At 41.1% G+C, this 20,930-nt stretch overlaps 1 protein-coding gene across 1 annotated transcript in view; it reads left to right on the top strand.

The window, feature by feature from the left end:
* Positions 1-8,639, top strand: part of BMP1 (bone morphogenetic protein 1) — a 133,283-nt gene extending 124,644 nt beyond the window's left edge. Inside the window, exons 17-20 of the mRNA XM_083368440.1 lie at positions 2,018-2,145; positions 3,582-3,795; positions 5,560-5,810; positions 7,713-8,639. Of these exons, the coding sequence (XP_083224566.1) occupies positions 2,018-2,145; positions 3,582-3,795; positions 5,560-5,810; positions 7,713-7,847 (728 nt within the window). The 3' untranslated portion in view covers positions 7,848-8,639. The remainder of the gene's footprint in view (positions 1-2,017; positions 2,146-3,581; positions 3,796-5,559; positions 5,811-7,712) is intronic.
* The last annotated feature ends 12,291 nt before the right edge of the window (positions 8,640-20,930 follow it).

Here is a 20,930-nt window from a genome sequence, read left to right as displayed (position 1 = left end):
ACTGAGCCCGAAGGAGGGGTCAAACACATCATCAGTCGTGAGTTGCTGCACGCCCACAAGAGATCCAGCCCACTTTGAATCAACTGCCTCAATCTTCTGATTTCCCCAGTGCTTAACACTCCTTTTCCCATGGAAAATCTTTTCAGTATTACCAAATTCTGTGGCTCCCGGATTATTGTCCAGATTTCCTATGGGAAATCTTTTCGGTATTACCAAATTCTGTGGCTCCCGGTTTAACGGATCAAAAGTTTTGGAGAGGCATAAAACAGAACTGGAGCTCTTTTTGATAGTATCTTGCTCTTTTCCTCATCCAGGAAATGTTCATTTATAGCCATGCTGTTTCTTTCCATATTTATTCGCTTGATCATGATCTTTCTTGTTCCCATACTCTTCAGTAGTCTTTGTCAACCTCAGCAACTTTAAGATGGATGGACTTCAACTCCCAGAAGTCCACCCATCTTAAAGTTGCTAAGTTTGTAAAACACTGCTCTAGATAACTGTCATCACCACACTTTCTACGACATGTCTTGGACAGCTATAACATATCCGATCAGATTATTTCAGTCCACGGGTACTAGTGAAAATAAATAGTACGCTTTCATGTCTTTTGGAAAGCATTTGTTTGTAACATTTGCCATTTATGTCTCCTGAAGTCTTAGATCAGGGGTGTCCGATCTTGGCCGCTCTAAGACCTGTGGACTTCAACTCCCAGAATTCCCCAGCCAGCCACGAGAGTTGAAGTCCACAAATCTTAAAGTGGCTAAGGTTGGATATTTCTGCCTTAGCGTCTTCCCCATCTGGCATCTTTCAGTTGTGTTGGGACCAATGCTTCCGGAAGTCTCATATCAGAAGACTATTCTGTAAATTTGGGGATTTATCAGAGAGAATACTTAAAAAAGAAACATTTGTTTGAATACGGCTAAAGAAATGGGAAAACTTTGAAATATGTTCCTCTTAGAGGGATGAATTTTTTTTCTTTTTTTTTTCTTAACCAATATAATTGTGTTTTTTTCCTTTCTGTTAAAAAAAAGGTTGAAATGATTTAAACAAAAGCAAATGTTTTAGTTATTTAAATGTGACGATAAGAAAAGCATAAAAATGTGTTTTGAATGAGAGTTAAAGGATTAGATGATTAGAACTGAAAGATGATTAGAGCTTAAAGTTTGAATAGATTAAATACATTCTTAGCTATGGTCAAAAAGAATAAGAAATTGAGGGAATAAATATATATTAAATTAGGACGGATGCCTATTTTAAGTTGTATGTTATTGTTTGTATCTCAGTGCTCTTGTCTCTTTTTCTTGTTTCCCTTCTTTCTTCTTTTTCTTTTTTTCCTTCTTTTTTGTCTCTCTCCTTTTTTCTTTTCTCTTTCTACTTTTTTTACTTATTGATTAAGAAATATAAAAGCGTGAGAGGGCTAATATGGAAAAAAACAGAATTAAATCCACCAATGTAAATATAGTTAACTGTTGAAAAAATCGTCACTAGTAAGAATATTTAGAATTTGGGGGGAGAAATAAGCTGAAATAAACACGGTAACAGGATTTACGATAAGGCAACTCAAATGACAAATAGGATTATTGAAACTACTCTATTGTCTTAATCTAATGTTTTGCAAAGAAAGATACTTTGGGGAAAGGGGAAATCAAATGAAATTAACATACGGAATATAGATCATAGAAATTAATTATTAAGGATTGTCTTATAAATATTACCCAGACAACATACTGTTTACAAATTACTGAATGATTTACGTTATGTTAAAAAATTCTAATAAAATATATATACAAAAAAAAGAAAGCCAATGCTAATCTGATAAATACACATGGTTCAGGTAGATAAATGTGGTTCAATAAGTATGATTAAACCTGGTTGAAAGATGCTATCTTTCTAGGAGGTCAGATTTGTTAACAGCTCAATTCGGTGACTCTACATTGGATGGATATATGCAAGCTGGATTGATTTAGGAAGGAAATCTTTTGGAACTTGTCTATTTATGAACTTGTTTTTATTCTAGCTGGCTGCGATCACAAGATGACATCCATCGCTGGAACCATCACCAGTCCAAACTGGCCTGATAAATACCCAAGCAAGAAGGAATGTAGCTGGGCAATAACAACTACACCAGGACACCATATCAAATTGGTAAAGTACCAGGAAGAAGATAGTAAGATAACAATAGGCACAAATATTAATACATCCTGATCTCCTTCCCATAATGGACTATTATTCCATGCTGTGCATCAAAGAAAGGAAAGTCCTTTCACTGACTATAAAAGAGAATAAAATTTATCAGGAAGCAAAATCCTAACTTAAGCATTATCTGAACAACATGTCTCCTTCTACAGTCCTCCCACACATCATTTCATTAATCCAGGAAAACTCCCGCCCACGTGGCTTCTGCGGATTACACAATTTCAGATAGGATAGTGGCATCCAAATTTGTGAGGATGACAGTGTACTGTTCTTCCCACAATTGTGCCAGCCAGAGGCGTCATAATTCAATTCCCATAACAACATAGCACCAGCCAATAGTATATCTAGGTAGGCATGATGAAGTTCAAGTCCAAAGCATTGGAAATGTACTGGGATTCCATGGTGTGAGTCATGTCTGACATTCTTAGGGAACACAACTTCCCAGTGGCAAGATGAAATTATTCGGGAAACGTAGGATGGCCAGCTACTTGATTTCACAAGTGATGTCCTGCAACTCACTATGCCCAGTTCAAAGTAATTCTCCATTAACATTAGTTGCTGACAAAAGAATAGAACAGAATGCAGAATACAGCTGGAAGGGACCTTGGAGGTTGTCTAGTCCAACCTCCTGCTCAAGTAGGAAACCCTATACCATTTCAAATGATTGTCCAATATCGTCTTAAAACCTCCAGTGTTGGAGCACTCATAATTTCTGAAGGCAAGCTGAACCATTGGTTAATTGTTTTCACTGTTAGGAAATTTCTCCTTAATTCTAGGCTGCTTCTCTCCTTGATTAGTTTCTTGTCTTGCCTTCTGGTGCTTTGGAAAATAAGTTTGACCTCCTCCTCTTTGTGGCAGCCCCTCAAATGCTGGAAGACTGCTATCATGTCACCCCTAGTCCTTCTTTTCTCTAGACTGGCCCTACCCAATTCCTGCAACCGTTCCTCATTTGTTTTAATCTCCAGGCCCTTAATCGTTTTAGTTGCTCTTTTCTGCGCTTTTTCCAAAGTCTCAACATCGTTTTTTTACAATCTGGTGACCCAAACTGGATGAAGTATTCCAGGTGTGATCTTATGAAGGTTTTATAAACCAGTACTAATACTTCATGCAATCGTAAGTCTTTGCCTCTGTTTATGCAATCAAGGATCATATTAGCTTTTTTGGCTGCCGCATATTTACAGTAAATGTCCGTCCTCTAGGATTTCAAGATCCCTCTCAATCTTTGAGCCAGGTTTCACCTAATCTCTGCTTGTCCATTTGGTTTAGCCTGCCTAAGTGTAAACCTTACTTTTCTCTACATTAAATTTATTTCATACGACTCGAAAGTATTGTACGTGCACTCTCTTCTCTTTTTCTTCTTTTTTTTAACAGCAATTCTTTTTCAGACCTTCAGAGAGCTGGATATTGAACTCCACCAGGAATGCACATATGATCACCTCGAGGTTTACAATGGAAAAGATGCTAAAGCTCCTGTCCTGGGACGATTTTGTGGATCTAAAGAACCAGATCCTATCATCTCTACTAGCAACAGGATGTTCCTCAGATTTTTTTCAGACAACTCTATTCAAAAGAAAGGCTTTGAGGCAGCCTACACATCAGGTAAGCCTCAGTGCTGGTTCGTTATTAAATTTTGGCAGTACTCAAACAGAATTGAAGTGAGGCACATGCTTCTAAAGCTGATAAATGCCTCCAATCATCACAGCTCAAAGTTGTTGATAGATCAGGACTGTTACCTTTCATCCTTTCCCCATAATAAATGCATAAATCTTTGGGGAGCCTCTGTGAGGAATTAAATTTTAAGGAGATGTTGCATTCTTCAGTCTCTCTTCATAATGTTAAGAAAACTGAGATGCATTAATTTGACCATCAGGACTTTGAGCACATGAGAACACTAACAATGGACAGATAACTACCTTTTTTAAAAAAGAAAAAGAAAAAAAAGGACAGATATAGAGGTTAGGAAAGATTGCCGGTTTAAACCTTTCCTGCCAATCAAAGCAAAAAAAAAAAACAGTTGTAGAATAGTTGAACCAGTATGAGGCTTTGCTCACAATGTCTCATACTGTCACAACTTCGTGACTGGATTACTGCAATGGGTCTACATAGGGCTGCCCTTAAAGAGCATTTAGAAGCTTCAGCTGAATGTGGGTGCAAGGGTAGTAGGTGGTGACACACATAACGCTTACATTTACACTGCTTACATGTGTAGATATTAGATAGTAGATATTTGACACAGGTAATGCCACTACTACATGAGTTGCATCGACTGCCAGGATGTTTCTGAAGGGAATTTAAGATGCTGGTTGTCATCTTGAAAGCTTTTCATGACTTGAGACTGGTTACCTAAGAGATCATCTTCTCCTGGGTATTTCTGCTGTCCAGTTCAGTCCAGCAGGGTGTGTTATGGGTTCCATTAGTCAAGGAATATCGACTGGCAGAGACTAGGAGATGTGGCCTTCTCTATCGTAGCCCCCTCCATCAGGAACATTCTCCCTTCATCGATCAGGAGGACCCTGACTCGGCTGGCCTTTCATAAAACTGGGAAGACCTGATGGGGCCTGAGTGTGTTATTGGCTCATCTATATTAATATGTATGGCAATTATTTTACTTGGCAACCATTATATGGTATTAACTTTTATACTGTTTTGTTTTAATTGTCTTGTGTTTTTTACAAAGTACACTGCCCAGAATCACTGGCTGAGATGAGGAGCTATAGAAATCAACTATTAAACAAATAAATAAGCCAGGTTCCACTACTTCTAGTCCCATGGTGGCAAACCTATGGCATGCGTGCCACAGGTGGCACACAGAGCCCTCTCTGTGGGCACGTACACTGTCGCCCCAGTCCTAGGCCTTCAGCTGGGTTTTTAAAAACCTTTTTGCTTTAGGCCTCCATCGCCGTGTGCAAAAAAAAAAGGTTCAATTAATCAATTTCAACTTCTCGCAGGAAAAAAAAAAGATCTCACAACGTTGGAATTGATTGATTGAGCTTTTTAGTCCCACCCAGTCTGCTGTTACCACCGCAGCCATGCCCACCCAATGGGCCACCCCCACCCAATGGGCCATGTCCACCCAATGGGCCACCCCTACCCTGCACCCAATGATACATAAGTGGGTTTTGGGTTGTAGTTTGGGCACTTGGTCTCTAAAAGGTTTGCCATCACTGTTCTAGTCCTTTTTCCCCATTAAGAAAAATCTAGAACTTGTATTCATGTAGGTAGAAGACTCCTCTATTGCGCTGCATGCCCACCAGGAAGGGACCGTCTTCTTTCTTGGTGTGTAGATGTCTGTCCTTTCCCTCTAACCGAATACTGGATTAACCAAGGTCCCTAATGTATGTTTGTGTATTTTGTTGCTTCCAGAGTGTGGGGGCCAGGTGCGAGCTGAAGTGAAAACCAAGGATCTCTATTCCCACGCGCAATTTGGGGACAACAACTATCCTGGGGGTTCAGATTGTGAATGGGTGATTGTGGCCGAGGAAGGCTATGGGGTTGAACTCATCTTCCAAACGTTTGAGATTGAGGAAGAAGCTGACTGTGGTTATGATTACATGGAGCTGTTTGATGGCTATGATGGGACAGCTCCACGCCTTGGACGTTACTGTGGCTCTGGGGTGAGATATTTTGTATTGCACATTTCTTTCCGCCGTGCTTATGTGTGGCATAAAAATATGATGAGAATATTCATCTGGTTTTGGGGGAAAAATGGATGCAGAATACATGCAAATATTAAGCCCTTGTGTAATTCACTGTGATGAATTGGTGGCACACCGATATCCCTTGCTGATTAGAATGATGTTTTCTGCAAAATTGTTGATGGTTGGCAATGTTCTTTTTAAAATGTGGGGATTTCAGAGATAGCTTGGAACATTAGTATCCTGTGGTTTGAAAACAGAGGCAATATATTCAGATATTTCCATTGTTATGGAATTCATTTCTGGAACAATGGAGCTTCCAGGTTTGTGTCTTTTGGCTAATTAGACAGAAGATGTCCAGCTTTGATTCGTAAGGTCTGTCCATGTAAACGTGGCCTTATATGTCTTGAGGAAGTTCTTTTAATGGGCTCTATAAATCCTTTTTTACGTCTTTCTGTGAAATCAACCTATAAAATAAGGTTCTGGAGACTTAACACACATCCCGTTGTAGATGATTTGTTCATAATGACAGGTAGTCCTTGACTTATGACCACAATTGAGCCCAAAATTTATGTTGCAAAGTGAAACATTTGTTGTGAGTTTTGCCCCACTTTACAACCTTTTGTGCCAAAGTTGCTAAGTGAATCATTGCAGTTGTTAATAACCTGGTTGTTAAGTGAATCTGGCTTCCCCATTGACTTTCCTTGTCAGAGAGTCACAAAAGTTGATCATGTGACCCCGGGACACTACAACTGTCATAAATATGAATCAGTTACCAAGCATCTGAATTTTGACCCCATGGCCTTGGGGATGCTGCAACAGTTGTAAGAGTGCAAAACGATCATAAGTCACTTTTTTAAGTGCCGTTGTAACTTTGGATGGTCATTAAACGGACTGTTGTAAGTTGAGGATTACCTGTATTTTGTTTCTTGTGGGTGTGTGTGTGTTTATGATGATGTCCAGCATTAACGTAAAGCTCTAGGTGTTACCTCATTCTGTACAAGTTGCAAGGAATGGGCTAATAAAGCAAAGTGGTGGGGATTTTTTGCTTTCGTGGAGATTAGGCGTCCACGGGTCCCTTTCTGTTTTTACTTTATTTATTTATTTATTTTTATTACATTTATATCCCGCCCTTCTCCGAAGACTCAGGGCGGCTTACAAGCTTAGCAGTAGCCTTCATTCTATGTATATGCCTGCTTATTAGGGCTTTCACACACACCCCAAGCGGCATTATTAAAAAGTCAGCTTATTGCCCCCAACAATCTGGGTCCTCATTTTACCTACCTCGGAAGGATGGAAGGCTGAGTCAACCTTGAGCCTAGTGGGATGCGAACCTGCACTAATTGCAGGCAGCTGGTTCATGGTTTCATGTGTTCCTGATCTCAAAAATGAAGGAAAGAACATCGCCAGTTTTGAGCAATTATAGTACCATGTGTAGGAGGTGTAACGAAGGAAGTCTGGGAACCACTGAAGAATATTTGTAGCTCAGGGTTGAAATAAGGAATCCTTGGGGTCCAAAGAGCACCAAGGACCACTCAAGACAAAACAAAACAAAAAGATTATAAGGACTTCGTGGAATCCTGGTATCACAAGTTATGAGACGTGGTGGCGCAGTGGTTAGAATGCAGTACTGCAGGCTACGTCTGCTGACTGCCGGCTGCCCGCAGTTTGGCAGTTCGATTCTGACCAGTTCAAGGTTGACTCAACCTTCCACCCTTCCAAGGTCGATAAATGAGGATCCAGGTTGTTTGGGGGCAATATGCTGGCTCTGTAAACCGTTTAGAGAAGGCCGTGAAGCGGTATATAAGTCTGAGTGCTATTGCTATTGCTACCTCACTCATCACCTGAACCATTTCTCTTTCATCTTCCCCTTTCTGCTAGCCTCCGGAAGAGGTCTACTCTGCTGGTGACTCCGTGATGGTAAGATTTCACTCAGATGACACCATAAACAAGAAGGGTTTCCATTTACGATACACCAGCACCAAATTCCAGGACACGCTGCACACACGGAAGTGATCTTCCAGCTGTGAGAACAGCCTTCCCTTACGTGAGGGACAGGTTTCCACTGTTTGCAAAAAGAAAAAAAGAGAGAGAGAGAGAGAGAGAAAAGACACCCATGGAGAAAAATTCAAATAAACTGGAAGGAGAAATACACAGTACACCTCAGAGTGCCAAACACTCTCACAAAAATAAAGGTGCTGTCAGCTGCTCGGGGCCTACGTGGACAAGGCTCAGGGTTACTGGGGGAACCCTTTCATTTTTATTTTTTTTAAAAAGGACACCCATTCCTGTGCCTCTTTTCTTTTTTGACCAGAGTATCTCCAGGACTAACCACTTTGCAGCTTCCATCTGAGTTTTCTCTCCCCCGATTCTGATGGTTTATGGCAGAGGTGTCCAAACGTAGCCATTTTAAGACTTGTGGACTTCAACTCCCAGAATTCCCCAGCCAGCCATGCTGGCTGGGGAATTCTGGGAGTTGAGGTTTCCAGGTCTAAAAGTGGCTAAGGCTGGACACCCCTGGTTTCTGGTTTAAAATAAAGTCAGTATTTTCCTTTACAAATTCCATAAAGCGTGTTTACTGGCAGAGATGCCTGCAAATACAAGCATAGCAGAGAGGCTGCTGGGTTGTAATGATGTAATAAATAAGCTTTCTTGTACTTCTAAAGAGATGCCCATCAGCCTCTGACCATCTTTCCATTTGTGATTTTTTTTTAATTCTTTCATCTCCAAGAAAAAAAAAGAATATGTAACTTGAAAAATGTCTTGCTCCTTCCTTTTCACTAACTTTTTTTTTAAATTAAAATTTGAATTGAAACAAAAGCAAAATGTGCATTTCCACTTGTCTTGCCTATAAAAAGAGCAAGGGCTACAGGTAGAGCATCCAAATCTTATTATTTCTGTGGGTTTGAATCTTTCTACTCTTAGGTTTCTGTTTTTCTGAGGTGCTTTCAAGTCCTTAGGACTATTAATGAATAGATTTTATCCTTAATAGATCTTCGGGGAAGAGTGAAGAAATGATAGAAAAACAATAGCTTTGTTTTCCTTTGGGGCCTATATTTCTAATATCATGGTCTTGGTTTCATTCAAATTAATTTCAGCCCTCATGTATCTGCCATTGGTCATCAGTCTGTGTCATTTTTGGTTGTAATTGTGGGTTCATATACAAAACAGCTCCTGTTTTTTTTTACTTGTCTCCACCAAAATTGGACCCAAATTTTTATGAATCAAATATTACCGGTAGTCACGACACTTAGAGACCATGGAAAGTTATGATGGACCTCCCAAAAGCTATTTGCGATGGGTTCCGAAGATACAGCATCTGCCCCTCCCTCCAGAATCATCTGAGCGCATGTAGTGTGCTTGACAACCGGGCCCGCATCTTGCCCATTTGTCACATCAGCAGTTTGCTTAATGACTGCAATCTTAGGACTTTCAGTTACGGTCATTAAAAGATCTCACAGGTTGTTAGGCAGTCAGGGTTTCAGGTGAGGAGGGCGGGTGCCTCAGAGTTGGGGTGCAGACACTGGGTGACCCTGTGCAGGCTTGTAACACGAGTGTGTGTTCGGGAGTGAAATTCCTCCTTGCCAAACTTTAAGCAGAATTTTCAGCCCCTGAGCAGAGAGGCAGGGTGGATCTGGAAACAAGAGGCCTCTTTCTCGTCTCCTGGATGTAGTCAAAAAAGGTCCATCCCCAAATCCAAACAAGATTGTCATCCTTAGAGGATTTACAGCCCCGATGTTTGCAAGAATGGGTACTTGCAGACACACACACACACACGTGAGACAAGAGGGAGTTCATCTCATTTCTGGGGTTAGCTGCAAAAGGCTGAAAGCCCACAGAAAAGATTGCACATGGTGATCATCATACAGTCACAGGGTGCTTGGCAACCCATTGTAAGTGCAAACTGGTTGCCAAGCATCCAGACTGCAATCACCAATCATGAAGGTGCAGAAATAGCTGGTAACTTCAGGCCTGGGGTGTAAGTCCCTTTGTTGAGTGCCCCTGCCACTGTAATTTCAGAAGATCACTGAAGGAAGGGTCATTAAATGAGGGCTACATGTATAGTGGTGGCATTTCATAAACAACAATAATAATGTATGTGAGGGTTTTGCCAATGAGAATAGAAGGGTGTGTTGGAGCATCGTGTAGATTGTTTCCAATATCTCAAAGGGACAATAAAATGGCCATTTTCAAACATGGCTAACCACATGGCTTTTGAAGGAAATGCTTTTGTGTAAGATTGCCACTAATGGATGCAGTACCATGCAAACAAACTGGCCACATGCACATCATCCATCCCTGGGTCTGGTTTAGAATAATGGAGTTGGAAGGGACCCTGGAGGTCTTCTAGTCCAACCTGCTGAACAAGCAGGAGGCCCTATACATTTCAGACAAATGGTTGTCCAATCTCCTCTTTAAAACATCCACTGTTGGAGCTTTCACAGCTTCTGGAGGCAGGTTGTTCCACTGATCAAGTGTTCTAACTGTCAGGAAATTTCTCCTTAGTTCTAGGTTGCTTCTCTCCTTGATTAGTTTCCATCCACTGCTTCTTGTCCTTTGTGCTTTGGAGAACAGCTTGAGCCCCTCTTCTTTGTGGCAGCCCCTCAGGTATTGGAACCCTGCTATCATGTCACCCCTAGTCCTCTTCTTTTCATTAAACTAGACATACCAATTCCTGAACCATTCTTCATATGTTTTAGCCTCTAGTCCCATGATCATCTTTGTTGCTCTTCTCTGCACTCTTTCTAGAGTCTCAACATCTTTTTTACATTGTGATGACCAAAACTGGATGCAGAACTCCAAATGTGGTCTTACCAAGGCATTGTAAAGTGGTATTAACACTTCACGTGATCTTGATTCTATTCCTCTGTTAATGCACCCTAGGACTGCACTGGCTTTTTTTTTTTTGAACCCTCTGTCCAAGAGATCAGCACAATAATGTTAATTTCCACTCATTATACTGGGAAATGTTTCCTGTGACCTTTATATCACTACTAGCAAGTTGAAATCTCAAATACGTATAACATAGAAGGCTATAATGCTAAGTCCTAGGGCAGAGATCTGCAACCTTGACAACTTTTAAGACTTGTGGACTTCAGCTCCCAGAATTCCTCAGCCAGTTATGGGAGCTGAAGTCCACAAATCTTAAAAGTTGTCAAGGTTGTAGACCCTGTCCTAGGGCATAACACATTAATCTACACTGTTATTTAAGTCTCAGGAACAGGTGCCTCAGCGTGCTTTGGGGCAGTTCCCATTAATTTTAATCATGTTCCCCAAGGTAACGTCCAGTGGGTTGTAGCCAATAACTATGACGGCGTTTTGGCCTAATGTGAAAAGTTGATTATTTTCTAAATAACGTAATGTAATTCTGTAATACACTATAGCAAGTGTTATTGAGATGGATGGAATGAAAATGCAGGAATGCCACAATTGAACTGTTTCCCATTTAGAACTAATTTATAGTGTATAATGGACAAGTTTTTTCCTAACATGATCTGGGGAGGAGGTAAGTGTTTTCACTGATAATGAAGTCTACAGAACCTTTATCTGCCTGGGCGTCTATTCTTACAGGTTAATTGTAGTGGACATGATCCAGTCAAAAAATAATTTAGCATGCAATGATTGCATCACTAAATGCTTTGCTAGTTAGAACACTAGCTAGCCTATTTATATGCTGTGAATATAAACAGTTAAGCTCTCATTAAACCTTATTGATATCAGCAGAATATTTTGCAATTTGCTGGTGAGTGGATTGTATCATGTTGAACTGCTGTTGAACTGCTTTTATATCATGCACGTTAGTATTGATTTGTTTCCAGGGCAACTAACAAGATAGCTATGAAATAATAATACAATGAAAAGAAAGAATGACATTGCATACAAAGCAACAGAACAAATTAAAAGCAACAGCTCTTTTGAAAAAGAGAGAGAGAAATGAAATTCAATAAAATCTACTTCTAAATGAAGAGGTGGGAAAGGCCAGTGTAGTAGTTGTTATGAAGTCTGAAAGCCATCACATTTTTTACCTCGTGCTAAAGCTGTACTGAAATATAGCTACTGTGTGGTCAAAAGTAGAACCCAAAAGCTCAAATTTGGAGAACAAGTTTGGACTAATTTGCCAAATTTTTTGTTAGTTTTGAGCAGTATTCCTCAACCTTAGCAATTTTAAGATGTCTGAACTTCAAGTCATGCTGGTTGGGGAATTCTGGGAGTTGAAGTCCACATATCTTAAAGTTGCTAAGGTTGAGAAATATTAGTTTTGAGTTTGTCAACATGACTTGGCTTAATGTAAACACGCAAGCGTGCAAATACTTTCCATAAATGTTTCATTCAATGAATGGGGACATACTAAGCTTCTGTCAGGCATGAAGAATGAGGACCACACATTAAATTCCAGTTAAGCTAATTTAATGCTCTTCCTATACAAATTCAAGAGGGGTTGGGCTTAGACCGGAAAGTAATGACTCCAGGCTGATTCCTCTCTTCACTCCACCTGTTCTTCTCCTGCATCTTCTCTTAGTTCTGAAGAGCTAGAACAGGGGTGTCAAACTCAATTTCATTGAGGGCCGCATCAGCATTGCGGTTGCCCTCAGGGGGCCGGGTGGGTATGGCCAGGGTGGGTGTGGCCTACTGGGTGGGCGTGGCTAGAGTGTGTATGGCCTACTGGGTGGGCGTGGCCAAATCTACATCGTTTGCATCAAGGGTGCCTTTGGGGGCCTGGGCAGGAGTGGGACAGATCTGAGGGTCTCTGGCAGAAGGAGGGTCTCTGGGCCAGGGCCAAGGCAGCGGGGGCTGTTCCCTCACTGTTTCCAGGATGGCTTCGCGGGCCGCATGAAACCACTTCGCGGGCCGGATCCGGCCCCCGGGCCTTGTGTTTGACGTGTCTGAGCTAGAATAAGGGGCAGTTGGAGTCAAACATTCAGTTCAGAGGTGAAAAAAGTTCTTACATCAGCCCCCTCCTCTAACAGATGGATAGGGTCAGACAGACTTTCCCTTTTTATCCCAAAGATGCTTTTTCACAAGGCAGCTGGATTTTCTTGTTTTTCTTTGAAGACATTTCGCTTCTCATCCAAGAAGCATCTTCAGCTCCCTTTTTATGTTTCCCTCCTTACGTTCTCCTGAATGATGGCAGGTCGTAGTGTCTCCTAAGAAAGTCTCTTTGAAATCACCAACACTTGGGAAGATATAAATACATTTGATTAAATGGGCTGTTATCATTGCAAGGCCTTCCTAGACTGGTAAAATATCCCTGATGGATGTGTCCATTCTTGCAAATGCAAGATGGGATTCCTACAACAAGAATCCAGGAATTACCTTGTTAAAAAGATTTATTTTTGCAGCATGACCTTGGATCTTCAACCCAAAAGAGACATGTGACATACAGGAGGCTAGCTTAAATGTAGTGATGCTTATGACATCAGCTCTGCAGCTACTTATGTCACAGAACCTCTGGCCTTAGTAGATCATAGCAAGCCATAGGGAGCAAAGGCCATAGGGAGCTGACATGAACATGGGGTAGATGGTAGGCAGAACAAGAATGGAAATTGACAAAACCAGGTGGCGGGAATTAGGTCTGACCCCAAGGCAGCTGTCCAAGAAGATTGGGGTCAGCTATTCTATGGCAGAGTTCATCACCCAGAGCTACCGCAAGCCAGTTCAGACCCAAGGCCCATGTCTAGCTTGCCCTCGATCCTCTCCACGCGGGCGGAAATGCCCCAAGAGAAACCAGTATTCGTGCAACAAAAGTGGATGCGAGGGAGCCCCTGGTTTTGCAAGCCCATCAACCCCTTGCGGCAGAAAGAGGCAAAGATGTAAAGACGAGCTGAGCGATGACGAGTGTTCTTCTGCTGTCTGTGCTTGGACCGAAAGAAAGGAAGTATGTAAGAAGAATTCCTCCTGCTCCCTTGCAAGCAACAGAAACGACTCCCAGTGTAAAATTTCAATATGTAGCAACTTCGGTACGCCAAAAAGAAGCAAGCCAACGTCCTACCAAAAGGCAAAATGCTCAAAAGGAGGGGGAAAGGCGAAATGTTGGGAACAAAAGAAAGCGAAGGCGACTTATGCGAAGGCCCTTCAGTGCTGCTGTTCAACACATCCTTGCCGAAAGAAAAGAATGATTCCTTTGGGTATTCACCTCGATGTGCCTTTAAACATATATCTGGATGAGGACGATGGGGTAGAAGTAGAAGGGCAGGAAGTCCAGGTGTGCAAGAAATGGAAAAACAAGAGTATAGGCGTGCAAGTGCCAACCTCGCGCAAAGGAGGCAAATGTGATCTTGAAGAGGATCTGTGCCAAAACCCAGAACATCCACTAGAAGATCAATGGGGAGAAGAAATTGAAAGCCAAGAGGAAACTGAGGCGGAACAGTGTAACCCCTCTGAGGACTGCAGTTCCGAAGGAAAAAACAATTGCTGCGAGGAGAGGCCAGCCAGGGACAAGTGCCAGAATTCGTGGTGGGAAAAGGTCCAAGAAGGCATGGTTTTATTGGAGTCTCTTCTGTCCTCTATCATTAATAAATGTTAGCCTCCTTAGAATATTGTCCTGAGACGTTACCTCTCCAATATTTATTTTGCATAAGCGGGAAGGGAAGATGGGAGCTCCAAATTGTAATCAGCTTTGTGTGCAGGTTTTAACTATTGCTGGGCGAAGGGTAGAACAAATGCTTTGAATGCAGACAGCCTCAGATTCCATCCCAAAGGCACTTTTTCAAAAGGCAGCTGGGCGTTGTTTTTCCTCAAAGACGTTCCGCTTCTCATCTGAGAAGCTTCTTCAGTTCTGAAGCTTCTGAACTGAAGAGGTTTCTTCATCCAAGAACCAAAGAAGCTTCTCGGAGGAGAAGCGGAACGTCTTTGAGGAAAAACAAAGTCCAGTTGCCTTTTGAAAAAGCAGCTTTGGGACAACCACGACCTGGATGACGGAGAATCTCCATAGACTCTCACATTTCATTGTCTACAGTGGAACCCTGGCAGTGAAGCCCCACCTGAGGAAGAAGCAAGCTGACATTAGTCCCATCAACCGTGCCAATGGGAAGCAGGGAGGACTTCCAATTCAGTGTCCCACAGCTTTGTCTGGAAGTGCCACGTTCTGCCATTGCACTGTCAGCAGGAGTGCTCAGTCTTCAAAGGCAGCGACTCAAAAAGCCCACGAGGGCTTGAGAACTTTGCAACTGAAAAACCTGCAAAAGAGATGTTGTATGTCCTTTTGCCTTTTCTCATCTTCAAGGTTACCCAGACTGTGTTATCCAGAATAACAAGGAAGAGAAACCTAGAAATACAGGTAGTCCTTGACTTGGGACCACGATTGAGCCCAAAATTCTGAACATGAATTTTGTCCCATTTTATGACCTCTCCGGCCGTCTTTGTTAAGTGAATCACTGCAGTTGTTAGTATCACGGCTGTTAAATAAATATTATGGCTTCCCCATTGACTTTGCTTGTCGGGAGGTCCCCGAAGGTGATCACATGATCCTGGGATCCTGCATCTGTCATAAATCTGAGGCAGTGGTCAAGCACCTGAATTTTGATCATGTGGCCATGGGATCCTGCAACAGTTGTAACTGTGAAAATAGCCATTAGCCACTTTTTTCAGTGCCACTGTGACCTCAAATGGTCACTAAATGTTGTAAGTCGAGGACTGTCTGTACTATCAGTTCTTTTAAGACTTTCAGAGGGTCCTTTGTTTAAATCAATAAATTACTGCACCACAAACAGCAAAATGTACCTCCATTAATTAGACACATATAATCTGTTACCACTCAAAGTTAACAGGATTTTTCTGAAGCCGCGTGCAATACACACCCTTTTCTCTACAAATGTTATATTCCTATATTTGGTTCTACAGCTCAAAGTTTTACATTCTTTGCTTTGTAACTAAGTCGTATATACTGTTTTGCAGAATTTCCATTCTTTACTTTATATTGTTATCAGATTCTCCTGATCTTAAGTTTAGCTTCTGGGTAGCCCTAGCCACATACATTGCCACTTTTTATTACATTAACAATAATTAGTTTGTTTACCTGCTCTAAACCCCTGCTGAAAGTTAATGTTTCCTAAATAGTATTTGAGGGATTATCCTCTGTATGGGAAAGCTCAATTAGCTTCAAGAATAAAACACCTGTGAACGGGAGAGAGCTTTTAAGATCAGCAGGAGAATAAAACATTGGAGGCTCCTTCCAGGAAAATAGACTTGAGGTTTGTGCTTAGCCAGTAGCAAGGCAGTCTACCTGGTGTGCTTTAATAATACTTTTGAATGCTTTGCAATAAGGTGGTGCTAATAAGGTAGTTATAAATGGTATCTAAAAAAAAATTGTTAAATTTTTCTAAAGTTACAAAAGAGAGCTCTTGCCCCTTGTATGGTTTGCAGCTCTCCTCAATTAAAAATCTACCTTGAATACTCAGCAGAAGAGAAATATAGTGCAGAATGTCAGAAATTGTTTGGCAAAGAGCTCACACTTGCAGTGAATTGTCCTTCCAGCAAATCACCCAATTTTGAAGAAAATTAAAACTTTAATTTAACTTTAAATAATTAGGCCAGAAATTACCTTACTGTATTCCAGCCTAGGTGTGTTGCAGTTAGCTGGCAGAAGCAGAAAGAGAGTCAGTTTCAAAGCAACCGATTCGGTATAAAATCATGAGAGTCAACTTAGCTTGGCCAGAAAAAGCAGAGAACATGTGTCGCCTAGAAGTAAGTTGCTGAATGGTATAAAGCAGTATTTGTCAAGCTTGGCAACTTATAAGATGTGAGGATTTAAAATCCCTGAATTCCAGGAGTTGAAGTCTACTCTATGCATCTTTGTTGCTAAGGTTGAGAAACACTGATGTCAAGTTTGTGAGTGCTTGTTTCTATTCCTAGATGCAATTTGGAAAATAATTATTGTAATTTAGACTACGCATCTCAGCTCCCAGGGTGATTCATGATTGCAGCAAAACATGTCTTTAAGATTTTTCATTTTTATAACTTGGCCTAGCTGGACTTCCAAAACAGGACAAGAAATTTTTAAAATCCAGGATTTACCTCTCTAGAGGAGAATGGTTATCAAATGGATGCTTTTAATGAAAATTGCATTTTGTTCCCTACTTCCAATATTAATGGGATTTCTGTTATTTTTAATCCATTGAAATCTATCTACTGCACTGTACTTTGGATGGATGCCAGCACATTTACCCACACTCTCACCCAAAAAATTAAGATAATGCACCAGAAGTTCAAAAGGAACCGTTTGTTAGAAGCGGGGGGAAAAAATCTGCACAGCATATTTGTTAGTTTAAGATTATTACCAAAAATAGGGACATTGCCCAGGAGGTAAAATGTCAAGATAGTGGCCACCACTTCTGTTTTACTTGTACTGGGCATAAAAAGAGGCAAGATGATGAAACTCTTCGTGGTATTCAATTTCTTGAATCTGCAGACGTCCTTCTGTAAGTTCAGAAATTCAAAAAGAGACAATTTAGTATCCTAGAGGTGTGTAATTGGCTTGGTCCTCAGTTGGGTCCCATCTATACTGGAGCAGGAATCAATAACCCTATGTGAACATCATTTCCAGCTTTCTGATTTAGTGAGAGATTGTAACTTTCTGTTTTCTTCAGTCGGGGTGCTTGAGATTGGGAAAGCATTGGGGAGAATGAAGAATATTAGAGGTGTGTGGATTGTGCTAAAACCAGTTTTGATAAAGATAGTGTAATATATTTGTACCTTTTACAATGGAAATAAACCTCGTTGTGACATGAAATACAGTATATCCATGTATGATATCCTTCAGCTCATCAGCAATGTCTGAGACCCTCGGGTTGTTCCAACATCCTTGAAGGATGGCATTTCGTTGGGAGTTGTGCTCCATCAATTGTAATCCGGCTGCATTCATTGCCAGCCAGCTTCCAGACACAATGGAAGTGTTGAGGAATATTCATAAAATCTTATGGGAACTTCGTTCAAGGCCTCTGATAGACTGCTAGTTCCCTTTTCCCACTGTGAGGTAAACTGTAAAGGAGAAGGCTTTTTGTGTTTGTGTGATACATTGAAGTTGAAAGAATGATTATGCCCAGGAGAGGATGAGGTTTCTTGGTTTCTTGGGGACTGTATTAGTACTACCTGTGAAGAAATGTAATGGGCTTCATTCCTAGTCTGGCTGCATTTTTCTAATTGGTAAAAGCACTTTTGGCAGAGTTTTGCCTGTTTCATGCCGGTCTGTTTAATGTATTGGTTATATTTTACATGCAATTTTTTTTTGCTGTATTTTCCAAGATTCAGTGCCTTTTAACACGTTGTAAAATGCCTTAAACACGCATGCATCTCCATCTCCATCCATTGCACACAACATACATTTGTATGTGGGTAATACCAGTGGTGGGATTCAGCCAGTTCGCACCAGTTCTGGAGAACCGGTAGTTACCGGTAAATTTACCTGAATTTGGAGAACCAGCTGGCCTCTGGAAGTCCAGTCTATGGCCCACCGGAAGTGCATGGATACCACTTCCCGAAGTCTGTTCTAGGCATCGGAAGCCCAGGCCTGTATCAAATAAGACAACCGGTTGTTCAGGTATTTGAAGCCCAACGCTTTATTGTAAATTATAATCTCTCTCCAAATTATTTTGACTCCTGGTGATTTCATGTTTGTGTGGTTCTCTTGACAACAATATGGAAAGTGTCATGTCATTGGTTTTTTTTTCTTTTCTGGAGCTGTTATTCAAGTACCCAGACTAGTCTGCAGCCCTGGGATGTCCCCACCCAATTACTATGCAATTCCTATTCTTCTTAGTTTTTGCAAGAGCAGCCAGGATTGGTTAGACGGTCTTACCTTCGCTAGAGAATTCTTTAATAGGGGTAATTAAAAGAGCATTAAATAATGGCAAAGCTTTTGATGTTTTGAACTGTGCTTGAGGCAAGATATTGTAGTAAGCAAGGATTGGGAAAAGAGATGAAATCCGAAGATCAGGCCACGCGTTTCAGACTTCACAATGAAGATTGTGGACTGGATGCTTTGGATAGGAAGCAATTCATAGACCAGGGGTCTTCAAACTTGGCAAGTTTAAGACTTGTGGACTTTCTGTGATATTGGATAGGGGATCCCTTGGAAACCTGCTCTGTAAAACATGATTTTTAAAAATAGTTTATTTTTTTATAAATTTGATTTATTTAATGTATACCCCACTTGCCAGCCTGAGAAAGCCACAAACTAGGTAAGATTAAGCGACATCATCTCTTCTACAAAGTTAAAGAAAATATACTAAAATGTTAGGTTCAGCTATGAAGCTCAAAGCTTAACGTTCCAGGCTGTTGTGCAGATAAAATAGGATGTGGAATTTCCTTATACAGTCTTGAAAGAAAGAGAAGCAAAACTTGGAAGAAAGGTAAATAAAAACTTGGTTCTTTGAAAAGAACCAAGAACAGTTGTGTGACAATTTTAAAAAGACTTCAGCTACTGGATGGAGAGTTGATGGATCTTCTTAGCAAAGAATCATTAAAAAGTGGAGAAAATCAATGTAGGCTTTAAGGGTTAGGGTATTCAGCTATTATTGACACATTGACTTCCCCAATTAATTTGGATTAAAGTACCTAGTTAATGTAGCCAGTGATCACACAGAATGAAAAATTGGCTAGTGCATACTACTATAGCAATGTAAAAAAAATGAGATTTAATTTTAATGTCTGATTTTACTGCAACAGAGAGAGTCGGAAGTCCACGCCTTTTGTTTCTTCCCCTCCCTTTCTTCATACCTTTTTTGTTTTCCCTTTTTCTACTGTTGACCCCTAATATTTGCTTTTGTATTTCCATATTTTATGTTATAAATGAATAAAACTAATAAAAAACAGAATGGAAAATTGAGGAATTTTATCTGCACCACAACTGTATGACATTTGAGGCACATCGCTCTAAAGCAGGGGTCTTCAAACTCGGCCCTTTTATCACTCCTGGACTTCAACTCCCAGAATTCCTCAGCTAGGCATGCTGGCTGAAGAATTCTGGGAGTTGAAGTCCATGAGTCATAAAAGGGCCGAGTTTGCAGACCCCTGCTCTAAAGTTTGTGTAGGAAGCTTCTCGAAAGGCTGACTTGAAAGGACACGAAATTGGAAGAACCAGGATCCTTCCTTGCAAGTTTCAAGCAATTACTCAGGTGTTATTGTGTAAGAGGTACAATCATTACAGCATAGTTGTTCATTTGTTTGATTATGTGCCATAAAGTTGTTGTTGTCTCCTAGACACCCAAACAGTAGACAGCTTTTCTCCATGATGAGCTCTCCTTCATCTGATCAGTCAGGTCTTTCAACCGTGTGCTCAAAGCGATGAGCCAATCTCTGTTACTGCTGGTCATGTTCTTTCTTTCCACCTTCCCCCACATTAAAGCCTTTTTGCAATTCAGAATACAGCTGGAAGGGACCTTGGAGGTCTTCTATACCAATCCCCTGCTCAAGCAGGAGACCCTATACAGGTAGCCCTCACCTGACAACCACAACTGAGCCCAAAATTTATGCTGCTGAGAAATTTGTTGAATAGGTTTTGCCCCATTTTACGACTTTTCTTGCCGCATTTGTTAAGTGGATCACTGCAGTTGTTAAACTGGTCACTCGGTTGTTAAGTGAATCTGGCTTCCCCATTGACTTCGCTTGTCGGAAGGTCACAAAAGGGGATCACACGAGCCTGGGACACTGCAACCGTTATAAATGCGAGTCAGTTGACAAGCATCTGAATGTAAATCACATAACCGTGGGGATGCTGCAGTGGTCATAAGTGTGAAAAACGGTCATAAGTCACTTTTTTTTAGTGCCGTTGTAACTTTGAATGGTTAAACTAAGCGAACTGTTGTAAGTTGAGAACTACCTGTACCATTTCAGATAAATGGCTGTCCAGTCTTTTTTTGAAAGCCTCCAGTGATGGAGCACCCACAACTACTGACGGCAAGCTTTTCCACTGGTTAATTGCCTCATTGTTAGGAAGTTTCTCCTTAATTCCAGGTGTCTTCTCTCCTTGCTTAGTTTCCATCCATTGTTTCTTGTCTTGTGCTTTGGAGAATACGTTGACCCCCTCCTCCTTGTGGCAATCCTTTAGATCAGGGGTGTCAAACTCAATTTCATTGAGGGCCGCATCAGCATTGCGGTTGCCCT

The sequence above is a fragment of the Vipera ursinii genome, assembly GCF_947247035.1.
Source record: "Vipera ursinii genome assembly, chromosome: 8".
Classification (NCBI taxonomy): domain Eukaryota; kingdom Metazoa; phylum Chordata; class Lepidosauria; order Squamata; family Viperidae; genus Vipera; species Vipera ursinii.
The sequence above is the reverse complement of the archived record's forward strand: the minus strand, read 5'-3'. Positions and strand labels throughout refer to the sequence as shown.